General features: G+C 37.3%; 1 protein-coding gene across 1 annotated transcript; it reads left to right on the forward strand.

Moving 5' to 3' along the window:
- The first annotated feature begins 6,893 nt into the window (after positions 1-6,893).
- LOC135201738 (uncharacterized) lies at positions 6,894-12,481 on the forward strand. The gene is made up of 3 exons (XM_064230949.1): positions 6,894-6,967; positions 8,604-8,789; positions 10,254-12,481. Exons 2-3 carry the CDS (start codon positions 8,655-8,657, stop codon positions 10,812-10,814), a joined length of 696 nt encoding a protein of 231 aa, XP_064087019.1. The 5' UTR covers positions 6,894-6,967; positions 8,604-8,654; the 3' UTR covers positions 10,815-12,481.
- Positions 12,482-13,107: the final 626 nt, after the last annotated feature.

Here is a 13,107-nt window from a genome sequence, read left to right on the forward strand (position 1 = left end):
ACCCCCAGCCCCCGGCCCATTACAAATCCAATCCTAGGACCCCCTTCTCCAACAACCAACCACACACACATACACACACACACATACACAACTAGCCGTTTAATGCTCTCTTTCACTTTTGACCAAGTCTTCCACTAGCCAAGAACTCTCTCTCTCTCTCTCTCTCTCTCTCTCTCTCTCTCTCTCCGGTACAGGAAAACCTCGTGAAATTGATGCCAGTTAGCGTGTACTTATGTTAATAGTACATTACTTTACGCCTTCATGTATATTAAAGTTTTATTAAAAAAAAACACACACACACATACACACTAAATTTGGGTAATGTAAGAAGTTTTTCTTAAAGATGCGATGGAAATAGCTATGAGTTCAACAGCAGGCAATAATAATAATAATAATAATAATAATAATAATAATAATAATAATAATAATGCAGTTACCTAGATTATGTGGTAAGGGCGCCAGCCAATGAACGATGAGCGCTAGAGAATCACCCCCATAATAATAATAATAATAATAATAATAATAATAATAATAATAATAATAATAATAATAATTAATTCGGCTTTATCATCGACTATTAAAAGGTACCTGCATCCAGTAGATGTACTCAACTGTGTTTACAATTCGCTCTTCCATCGTCACCTGACCCTTTGTATACCTGCATGGGGCCGTGCCAAGCACGGCTTGCTTCAACAATTCACTGCATTACATAAAAAAAAATTAAAAAATTAAATTAACAAACCAATTGAGTAAACTATGCCTCACTGCATTGGCAAGGAAAAATAAAGTTTTAACAAACCGTAAATAACCTACGCACTGCATTCCAAATATAAAGTTTTAACAAACAATAAATAACCTTCACACTGCATTACAAAATTTTTTTTTAACAAACAATAAATAACCTTCACACTGCATTACAAAAAATCGTTTTAACAAACAATAAGTAACCTGCACACTCCATTACAAAAAATAAAGTACTAACAAAAATGAATGACTCGCCATACATTGCAAAAAAAAAAAAAAATATTATGAAAACTTTCAACAAATAATACTGCAGTCATTAACCTGCAGACTTTGTAATCAAATGAGCCCCATTTTGAATAGATGTATACTTAAATAAATTTCTATATTTAAGTAAATTTCTTTACCTGGTTAATCTCGAGACCCAAAAAGACTATAAACAGACTTACATGTCAATAAATTTCTTGGTTCGAATATATTTTCTGACAGTTAATCACATAACTCAAAACCACTTGAATTAGATGTACACTTAGATAAATTACCTTATCTAATTGAATTTCCGTACCTGGTTAAATAAATAACCCAAAAGTCCTACAGTATTTTTACATCTTCTTCTTTCGACCTTATTAATCCCACTGTATAGCAGGGTCGGCCGCTGGAGTTAACTTTTTCCCATCTATTTCGATTCTTTACATCTTCTTACCCCCCATCGCCCCCGCTTCCCCCGCCACCGTTCCACCTCACCCATATCCCTCCTCACCACACCCACCCATCCATCTGATCCGCTGGTGGCCACCACCACTCCTCCCCCCCCCCACCCCCCTCCCCCCTTCACTGACATGTTCTTAGCTCTCTTGATTGGTTCCACCTCCTCTCTTCTTATTACATGGCCAAAGTATCTCAGATTAGCTTCCTCCTTTACATTACATATACCACACATTCTTCTTATAATCTTGACTCTCCCTCCTTTCCAGTAATGATATTCCAGCAATCCATCTCACCATCCTCATCATCTCGGTTCTTCCCAATAGTCCCTCCACATTCGTGCGTCTTACTTAATACTAAATCAAAGCAAATATCACCATGAAGTTGTTTTCATATTATGCTTGGGAGGCAATCTTTATCCTTCCAACCAATTCCCAAACTTTTGTGACACATTTTCTGCAACCCACCTGGGGTCAAGAAACATGGATATCGCGCTTCCAGCCCCTTCCTTATAGACCTGCTTAGTAGCCGGGAGACTCCTTCTCTCTCTCTCTCTCTCTCTCTCTCTCTCTCTCTCTCTCTTTATATATACTATATATATATATATATATATATATAATATATATATATATATATATATGGAAATATACATAATAAAGAAATATCTTCATTTTCCTACAGGCGCAATCACATATTACACTCTCATCCGCTCTTCTTCTTCTCTCTACTCTCTCTCTCGCTCTCTCATCCCTCTTTTATCTTTCTCGTTTTCCCCCTTTTCACAAGTATTCTCGACTTCTCGCTCACTCTTACTGTCGAAGCACCCTCGTGTCTGAGAGATTTGCTGACTTAATTGCATTATGGATATAGATTTGTCCTCGGCGTAAGAGCTAATCAACTGGACATGTTTGGATCACAATTCACAAAAAGCGAGAAGGGGCGGGGGAAGGGAGGGAGGGGTGGGTAGGGGTGGGGTAGGGGGTTACTGATATTCAGGCGATAATTCATTTGCGTTACGTGCCTGGGTAAGTGGCTATTATTATCATTATATTATTATTATTACGAGTGTAAATTGTCACTATTTTCGTCGGCTCGTTGCATACTGTCTGCATTTTCACTGGGCTGTAATTTGAGATAAGATGTATTTTATTTTTATTTTATTTATTAATTATATTATGTATTAATCCAGAATCTTAAAAAATCATTACTATTTATTCACCATTGTACCGTCGGTCTGTATTCTTACTGAATATTATTCTGAAATCAAATGTATATTATTATACTTCTGATTTCAAGCACTATATTTAAAGTATTAAGTGTTTCATCTGTCGGTGAGAATAAGATGAGAAAATGAAAATTAATTAAGAATATTTTCTAAATAAAATTAATATTATATCCAAATGATTTAATCCTGGTTTTTGTAATTTTAATAGTGCGTGGACAATTTGTTATGGACTTCAGTACCACTTTGGAGTTAGCTTTCATAGTAAGGCTTGAGTCACCGATAATAATAATAATAATAATAATAATAATAATAATAATAATAATAATAATAATCTAATATCACACTCTTCTGTATGAGTCCTGGAACTAATTCAGCCGCTAGTTTTTCCAGATTCCTTTTCAGGGATTTTGGGATCGTGCCTACTTTTCCTATGATTATGGATACAATTTCCACTGGCATATCCCATATCCTTCATATTTCTATTTTCAGGTCTTGATACATTATCCATTTTTTCCTCTCTTGCTCTTCAGCTTTGGTGTCCCATGGTATTGCGACATCAATGAGTGATACTTTCTTCTTGATTTTGTCAATCAACGTCACGTCTGGTCTATTTGCACATCGTAAGAAAAGTGATGGACTCCTAAGGAGGCAGGATGCAACCCGGAACCTCACACTATTAATACAACCCAGTCGAATTGGAGGACTGTGATAGACCCCAAAAAAATATATATATATATAATAATACTGTTGAATAAAATGGTAGAATTCAGCGAATTAATCTTATATATTCTGCCATTATATTCAACAGAATTTGTTTAAAAGAGGGTCTTCTTCCTAAATGATAATAGTAATAATAATAATGATAATGATAAACCAGCTTAATCTAAACTAACCAGCCTGTCACTGCTTCATCATCCCGTCTACAAGACAGGATGCAGCTGTTTCTAATCAAAACTGACTCAGATTTACCCAGAAACTTTAGAGAGGAAATGCGACCGTCTTATTATCGTCAATATTATGAAGATATTTCTCAGTGATTCTTTATGGAAAACCATTGTTATCTTAACATGCAGTGTCTTAAAAAAAGTCATTTTTGAATTATGTTTTTTGTACTAAAAATCAAATCAGGTAAGAAACTGAAGTTCACAAAAACACGTTGATTGAAAAGTTACAATTATAAATAACTGTAATTTTACTGTTCCCAAAAATTTTAAATGAAGAAAATATTGCTGGAGAGTAAGTAAGTGTCACCTGTGCATATTGTTTTCTTCTATTTCCGCAAAACTTAGCAGCACCTTATAAGGTATTTGTGCGACAGGTATTTGAGGTGGGAGACGGCATAAACATATCCTCTTGCGGTGGCGGGGTGGGCTAAGGCTTCACTGCCAGTCCTGGAATTGAAGATGTCGATGGTTCGTGCCCGTCGGCCGGCAATTCTATTATAATTATCGACTAATAAATTCCCCTTCGGTTAAACATATATGAAAATATATTAATTCCAAGGTAGAGCGAATTAGATATTAAAGGACATTTGGAGCTCGATATATATATTCAAATATGTATTCAAATATATATATGTGTGTGTGCGTTTTTGTGTTTGTTGTCACTATCATATATATATATATATATATATATATATATATATTATATATATATATATATATATATATATATATTATACTACAGGAGTGGTGGTTCTACAAACACCTTGGCTCTACCGATTCCCCTTCGCCTCACAAAGACGGAGCTTTAAAAAAAAAGTATATTGGGGAGGGGAGGGCTAAGGGGGGAATGAAGGAAAGTATGTGAAAATAAATTCCGCCCCCTCCCCACTCCCTTCACCCCCGCCCACCAAGTCGCTTCAAGAGCACTTAAAGGAAACGAGAAAACCAGGCCATCGGCCTTAACGAGACCTCGCCCCCACTCCCCCCTCCCCTACCCCCACCTCTTACCAGACGCCCAGAACAAAATAGGTGTTGGAGACTGCGTTACGGACGTCGGAAAAGGCACTAAAACCTTCACGTTCTCCGCCATAGGGGTGGGGGGGGGGGCGTTCCTTTGGTTCTCCCCCTTCCCCACAACACCCTTTCCTCCCCCGAAGACTCTCTCCTTGTCCCCGCAGTTTATGACCTAACAATGACCAGTAGCTTTTGGGGGTAGAAGAAGAAGAAGAAGAAAGAAAGAAAGACGAGGACCTTTTTTTTTATTTTTTTATTGCTTTCATTCGCACCTTCATCTATTGCCTTTTGTTTGCCGTCGACCGCTTTTGCAGTAGGTGTGTCTTCTTCTTCTCCTCCTCCACCTCCTCCTCCTCCTCCTCCTTCTTCTTCTTCTTCTTCTTCTTCTTCTTCTTCTTTTCACGTTTTTCCAGTCTGTTCATCCTTTTGGGTGAGTGGATGACTCACCCGTAAGCACCGATAATTCAGATCAAGAGATCATACTGTTATTATCATTAACGCAGTCTCGGCGTAACTGAGAGAGAGAGAGAGAGAGAGAGAGAGAGAGAGAGAGACTGCAGTCACCTCACGTCCATCACCATTCAGAATTTACGGCTCTTTCCTTTCGACAGTTATTAGACCATACAATTGACGTCCGAAATTTACAGTCACCATCCCCTCCCAAAGCCCCCTACCCACCTATCCCCTGCTTCCCGACCTCCCCCTCCGAACCCCGAAGTCCAAAGGCCGGCCTCTGAAAGGTGCATGGAGGTTGTATGTGTGCGCTTTTTATTTCTTTTTAATCTTACGGCTCCTATAAGAGTAATGGCTTAGCTCCCCGGCCCCCCTTTTCTTTGATTCCTCTTCCTTTAGACTTCCTAGCCACTTATTTATATTATGCATTGCATCCCAGATATGGAAGGATACTCGTAGACAGATATAAGAAGGGATTCATTTCGCGATCCGGAGAACATGTAGGAGGATTAAATAAAAAAACGGAAAACTATCTCCCATTGTCTTTTTCGGGTGGGGGAGGAGCGGGGGTGTGGGTGGGGAGAGGCCAGTAGCAATGACCAAGGACCAAGGACCTCCGGTTAGGATCATCTTGTGTTCCTTCGGCGGTGTCTTTTCTGAGGGCTTGGCGTTTATTGTCTGGCGTCCCAAATACTTCCCTCAACGGAATCATTTCTGTCCTCTTTCGTATGTCTTCTTCTTCTTCACGTCATTTTACTTATTTTACTTAATTTTACTTTCCTAACTATATTCCTCTTGTTTTCGGTTCCTATATCCCAATTTATCTTTCGTAATATCTCTTCTTATTTACTACTTGTTACTTTCATATATTGTACTATTCATCCACACACACACACACACGCTCACACACACACATATACACACATATATATGTATTATATATATATATATATATATATATATATATACATTAAACTACAAATTAAATCTAAATACCTGAGTACGAGAGTGATTTGTAAGGTCGGAATCAGTATTAACTTATCGAGTACCTCACTTGTTGGCCGAGTCGATGAAAACACTGAAGTCCTGATTTCTCCTCTGTGCGCTAGTTCGAATCCACGAGAGGACGAAGTTATCATCAGCTAAAAAATCTTCTTTGGTTAACTTATACCAAAATATATTAATTCCGAGGTAGAGCGAACTGGATATTAAAGGACATTCATAGCTTAATGCATGTAGTATATAAATCACGGTGATGTGATAAAAATTCATATACATATATAAATATGTAAACATCGTGATTTATACAAATTTCGTTTGATATACAATTTTGTTTCTTTGGGAATATCCCCAAAGTGGAATTATCACCGTAGGGGGATTACAAGTGATAAATGGATTATAAAATCCCCTTCGACGATAATTCCAACTCGGGAATATTCCCGAAGTAGGGTGATTTGGAGATTAAACGACATTTGTAGCGTGTGTGTGTGTGTGTGTGTGTGTGGCGTGTGTACTGTTACGCTATAATAAAAGACATTTATATATATGTGTATATAAATTTATATGCACACACAATAAAACACACACACACATATATATGTGTGTGTTTGTTGTGTGTGTGTGTGTGTGTATGTGTGTGTGTTTGTGTGTGTGTATTAGGACGCGCGCGTGTATTCCGTCAGATACGTAGAAAATGTGATATCGCAGCGGAAATGGAAATTCCGACAGGAGTGTAAAAAAAAAAAAGAAAGAAAAAAAAAAAAAAGCAAATTCTGTAGGAAGCGGTTATATTCAGAGTCACGAGACGACAGTAGCATTAGCACTCTTAGTGGCGAAAGACCTCTGTCAATCTGCTGTTATCATCGTTAAAGACTCCTTCCAAAAGGTGAGATAAAGACCCTCTCCTAGGCAAGGTAAGGCGCATCTAGTCTTGCAGTAGTCCTGTGTTTACCATGAGGGATGGTGGTTATTTAATCAGCAGTTTTTATAGTGTCTTGTGCACTCTTGTGTACTTTATTAATGTCAGTGGTAGCTTTTTTAAAATTCCTGTTGCACACACAGACACACATATATATACGATATATAAATATATATATATATATATATATATATATATATATATATATATATATATATATATAAATTAGCATTGAAAATGAAACCAGACACTAAATGAAAACAAGAAACTTACGACTAAGAACAGGATGTGAGTCCCCTATATCTAGAACACCACATCCTAACAGAGAATTTTCTTGTTTATTATCCGTAACTGTTTGCATCTGCAATACTTTCACTTATGCCCCTGGGACAAAGTACAGGTACATAAATACATATAAGTGTATAGTCACCTGCTCAGTCGATTGTATCATGTGACCACTTCTCCGTCAGTCTGTGTGTTATCATATCGTGATTAAAAATGGAAGGGCCTCGGCGAGGTAGGGTCTAGCAAGGCAGGACCTCACTGAGGCTAAAACATCAAAGAGTTACTGCCTTAGGCAAGGCACAGCCTCAGCGAGGTATGTCCTTGGCTATATATGGCCTCGGCGAGGAAGAACATTAGCGAGGTGGGATTTCAATGAGGTAGCGTCCCAGCAAGGTACAGCCTCAGCTAGGTAAGACGTCACTGAGGTGAAACCACAAAATGTTGCTGCCTTAGGCAAGATAGAGCCTCAGCGAGGTAGGACCTCACTGAGGTAAAACCTCGAATACTTACTGCCTTAGACAAGGTACAACCTCAGCGAGGTTGCGAGGTAGGACCTCACTGAGGTAAAACTACAAAAAGTTACTGCCTTAGGCAAGATACAGCCTCAGCGAGGTAAATCCTTAGCAAGAATGGGGCCTCAGGTAGGTATAGAGCCTTAGCGAGGTAGAACCTAAGAGAGGTAATCCCCACTCTTCAGGTAATTAGCCACTAATTACTTTGTGAAGAGATTAACTCAATTAAATGTGCTGTTCATACTTGATAGAAAGACACAATAGTGAACGGAAAGATTTTAAAATAGATTGTTACTTTAAAAGTCATGAAATTAAGTTCTTCCCTGAAACAGTCGGTAAAAAAAAAAAATGTTAAAATACCTGTCGATGCCTTTGCTGAAACGTATTTTAAGAATTGTTTACAACTGTAAATTCCAATCAGCGTTCTTCAAAAAATATTGCAGAATATGCGTCAGAAATCGTTTGAAAAGAAAAGTGTTTACAATTGTAAACTATAATCAGTGTTCTTCAAAAACTATTGTAGAATATGCATCAGAAATCGTCGTATAAGAGTACAAATGCAAATAGTAATTGTCATTGTTAAAAAAAACCTTCTCAGTAAAAGTATCATCGGATTTTTCACGATTTTGTTACTGTAACATCATCTCATGTTTTTTTTTCCTTAGAAAATTTCTAGGTATTACAAGAATGCTGTTTAAAAATTCTAATTGTAGTCGCCGTTCTAAAAAAAAAAAAAAAAAAAAAAAAAAAACTTTCAGAAAACGTATCACATAGTGTAACATTTTTCTTTGATTTTTCTCTTTCAGAAAATCTATAATAGCCCCATCGCATCATTATCTCTAGGTTGCACCGTGAAGATGAAAACCAAAGCATTTCCTTTGATGGGAATTATTGTAGTGATGATGGGTTGCAGAATTCAAGGTCAGTTCGTACCGGGTGAAAATTGCAAGCAATCAACTTTCGAAGTCAATTGCACGTGCGGAGGAGAGAAGGTGAGGTTAATTTCTTCTTTATATTTGTCGTTGTAGCCATTCTAAAGAGCTGCTTTGGTCAGTTAGGAAATCTGATGTATAATACAGTGTTTTATGTATAATTTCCACGACCATCCATTTACCTAGGACAATTGTCATTTTAGGAAAAACAGATCCATGCCTTGTCTGTCCTGGTCACATTCAAAGAATTTAACATAAGCTTTGCTGGGGCCGTATATAATGACGTGGCAGGATATAAATTAAAGAAAGTGTTCTCCTATTTTGCTACGTATGACGTATTTCCGCAAGATTGATTATTTCGAGATATGGTGCAAAGAATCTGGTGCAAAAATATTTTCTTGACTTTCAGATTGCACGAACTTCCATTAACGTCGAGTTTTGTTCTGATTTCGTTGTGAACTTAAGAAAATGAAGGCAAATTTTGTAGGGAGATCTTAACTTCTTTCCTATTGCTTGCGGACGAAAATATCTTTATATTATATTGTATTGTATTATATCATACTATATTATTTTGAAGGGCAGTCCAGAAAAATCATCTTTTCAGTGATCATACTCCAAAAGGGCAGGTAATTTCAATTCATGATCCTTTACTCATTGGATCGTCTCAAGGTTTTATAAGTGTTTTTTTTTTTATCATAAATTCTTGTATCTGATTACCATATGAATAAGAAGTGTGGTGATGAAATGGAAAACATTTTAAAAGCACTAATAGTTAATTTTTGAAGAACTTTTTCTCTTTGCATTGTTCAGCAGTTACTGATACCCGGAGAATTATGGCACAATTATCAGGTTTTTAGTTCTCTCTCTCTCTCTCTCTCTCTCTCTCTCTCTCTCTCTCTCTCTCTCTCTCTCTCTCTCTCTCTCTCCACCAGATTTGATTAACAGAATGATTTCATAAATGCTATATTTGTGTGAATGCCTCCAAATTTAACTATCGCAATCGTTTTAATATAACTATTTTATTATTACTATAGTAGATTCACATCAACCGTGCATCTGATGTCTAGGCCAGTCCCTAACGACGCTCCTGATTCTCTGTTAATAAGACAGTCACAGGACTGGAAACTCTCAGTCTCTCTCGAGAGAGTTCACATAGACAGGATGTATGATTCGCCTCTCCGAGGGATTCGTCTTTCAAAATTATCCCCCAGGAGAGGTAGAACAAACATCCTGCCTATGTGAACTCTCTTGAGAGAGGCTGAGAGTTTCCAGCCCTGTGATTGGCTTAACAACAACCAATCAGGAGGAGCGTCGTAAGGGACTAGCCGAGACATCACATGCACGGTTGATGTGAATCTACTATAGTATTATTGGATTGTCTTCTCATCGATCTTTTCATCTTACCACTGACTGCCTTCGGTCATTCATTGCCTACAGTTTGCCCCAGAGTTGGCCCCAGTTCTGTCCCAAATGCCCTAGGCCTAATCATTCACTGAGACCGTAATTCTCTTCCTCTAACGCCAGACGATCTTATCCTACGACACCTTGAATATCAACGAAAACGCGTTCGACCTCCGCATCGAGAAATGCACGGGCACGCTCAACGTCGAGGACGAAGTGCTGACCTATTTCACCCACCTGCGGAAGATCGTCTTCAACGACATCGAGAGGCTGGTCGTCCGCACGGGGGCCCTGGACCTGCACCACGGACTGGTGGAATTCCATAACGTCAGGAACGTCGTGCTCTTCGAGGGTTCCCTCATCGTTCCAGGTAACAGCATCACCAACGTCACCGTGGTCGACAGCGGCTTGATTCTGAACGCTTCGGAGGTCTGGTCGGGTTCTCGAAGGCACGTCGGAGAGGCGGTGTTTAGGTGTCACTGTCGGCATATGTATTACGGATTTGACAATCCAGGAGTGGACATCATGAGGGAGGCGGTGCGGTGCAGTGCGGAGGATCGGAGGGTCAGGGAAGACAATTGTGAAGGAGCACCTAGGCCTACTAGGTTTAACTCGGCGCAGTCTCTCCTCCTCCCGTCTCTGTTTTCCATAAGCGTTTTCGCCATCTTCTGCTTACTTCTGTAATTCGGATGAGTTTGTGATCGAGGGGAATCTAGTTAACAGTGTTGCCGTTTTGAGGAATTTCATCTACTAGTGTGGCTTTCTAATGACATCTGGCAATCCTCCTTGGATATTCTGACCACAGCCACGACGCCAAGGAATAAAATTCTTCCCTGCCTTCTAAATATATTGTGAAAATATGGAATTATTTATATAATCCATTTTAGGATCTAATTTGAAATAGCAAATTAGTTTACCGTAAACATTTTCTTTCAAAAGACAACGTCAAAATGAAAACTATTTAAAGTAAATTAGTCTACCATAAACTACGATTTCTTTGAAAATCGGAAGAACTGCATATGGTAACACTGCTAAAAGCCAATGTTGTGAAAAAAAAAAAAACGGCAACGCTGAATTCTAGTATCGAGGTAGATGAGTCCTTCCTAAGACTGACAGATGGCAGTGTAAACCCGATGAGAGATTCTGACTGAATCATGAGAAACATTACTAAAGGCGCTTCAAGAGTTGAGTCCGGTTTGGTCTTGTGACAAAACGGACCTTTGCCAAAAAGTGGCAAAGTGTTGAAAGGTTTGAGAGGCCTGGTGTAGACCTCTGGACAGAGAAAACCAACAGAGGCGGCTGAAGAGTTAAGGAAGTGGCTAAAATGCATTATTAGTTACTACAGTTGCTCCACATCTCGTGTAATGGAGAGAGAGAGAGAGAGAGAGAGAGAGAGAGAGAGAGAGAGAGAGAGAGAGAATGGAAATGTGGCGAAAACAGACTTACTTTCCCCTTGTTATTATTTGAATTTTCATGTAAAAATGTCAATTTTTACGTGTTTTATTTGAAACAAAAATTTTTACATTTTACTCTTGTGTGTTGGAAAAAATTTACGTAAATGCCATTCAGGCTAATCTGCAATAAACTGTTTTCTAATCTTGCTTTAGTTTTTGCAGTGATCTTACCTAATATCAACTCAACTTTGAACTTCTCGTATTGCGAACAGAATCAATTGTTCCTACATCAAAATTAAAGTGGAAAGTGGCTCAGATCTGTGGCTGTAGTCCGTTTTGCATGAACTGATTTCTAAATCAGAATCAGTCCATTCTATTTTATCACTTATATTATCAAAATTTACCAACAAAGTTATTGAAACATTTTAGCAAAATAAAGCAATTTCATAAATTAGCATAATTTACCATCAGTTGTGGAAGCTTTTTCGCTATATAAAGCAATTTCAAAATACTTAACCTTTTATATCAATACTTGAGTCCTCTTAAGGAATTACTTCATTCTGTATACTTGATATCTCATTTCTTAGGTAAGATTCAACATTTATCTTAGCATTTCAAGTTACATTTCTCGTTATTTTGATGTTTTGTATAGAGATATTATAGTTTTTTTTCTAAAGTTCAATATTAATCAATAGTGTGCTGCTTTTCCTGTCTCTACTGAGATATAAACATTGTTAATTTATTCTGCTAGACTGTAATTACAATAGTGTTCTTGCATTTTTGCATAACACTGACTTTTATTATCATTGTATCATGTATTTTGCAACTGCGTTAAAACTAACTGCCATTGCATTTTTTAATTTGCTATAATGCTATCCTTTAATTTCTAACGAAATATCTAAACTTCTAATTATGCGTCATTTACTTTCTGACAAAAAATAAAAATAAAATAATTTTAGACGAAAATTCATTGTTTTTGTCTATCCCTCAGATTTTCCTTATTCTTTTCCTTTTTCATTGCAACTATCACAATAATAATAATAATAATAATAATAATAATAATAATAATAATAATAATATAATAATAATAATAATAATAATAATACCTACAACAAAAACAATAATGATATTAATTAGAATGACGGAGTTATGAGAATTTCAGCCTTTTGGGTAAAAAGAGGAAAACATAAATGAGAGAGAATTCTAAAGCTTGGCAGGAGAGTGAATCCAAAGACGAATTACTTCGAAAAAGATAAACATGAGAGAGGGCGGGTTTAACAAGCCCTTTGAGCTGAGCTGAACAGTCTTGATGCTACATTATATCTAATGAATGTTAAACTTCTCAATTTACAAATCCCGTCTTATTTTGTTGGTGTTCTGTAGCGTGTGTTCCTTAATAAGCCCATCCCCTGGGCTAGTATGTTTGGGAAATACGGTTCAATATCATTTATTTTTATATTTATCTATCTATCTATTTATTTTGAGTAACAGGTTTATCAACGTTAAGAATGGATTGGATAGGTAAATTATTTTGTTACTCTTGCAGTTATATGTTTTCAGTTTCATAAATCATGCATTTTTTT

The sequence above is a fragment of the Macrobrachium nipponense genome, chromosome 28, assembly GCF_015104395.2.
Source record: "Macrobrachium nipponense isolate FS-2020 chromosome 28, ASM1510439v2, whole genome shotgun sequence".
In the NCBI taxonomy this organism is placed as follows: Eukaryota; Metazoa; Arthropoda; class Malacostraca; order Decapoda; family Palaemonidae; genus Macrobrachium; species Macrobrachium nipponense.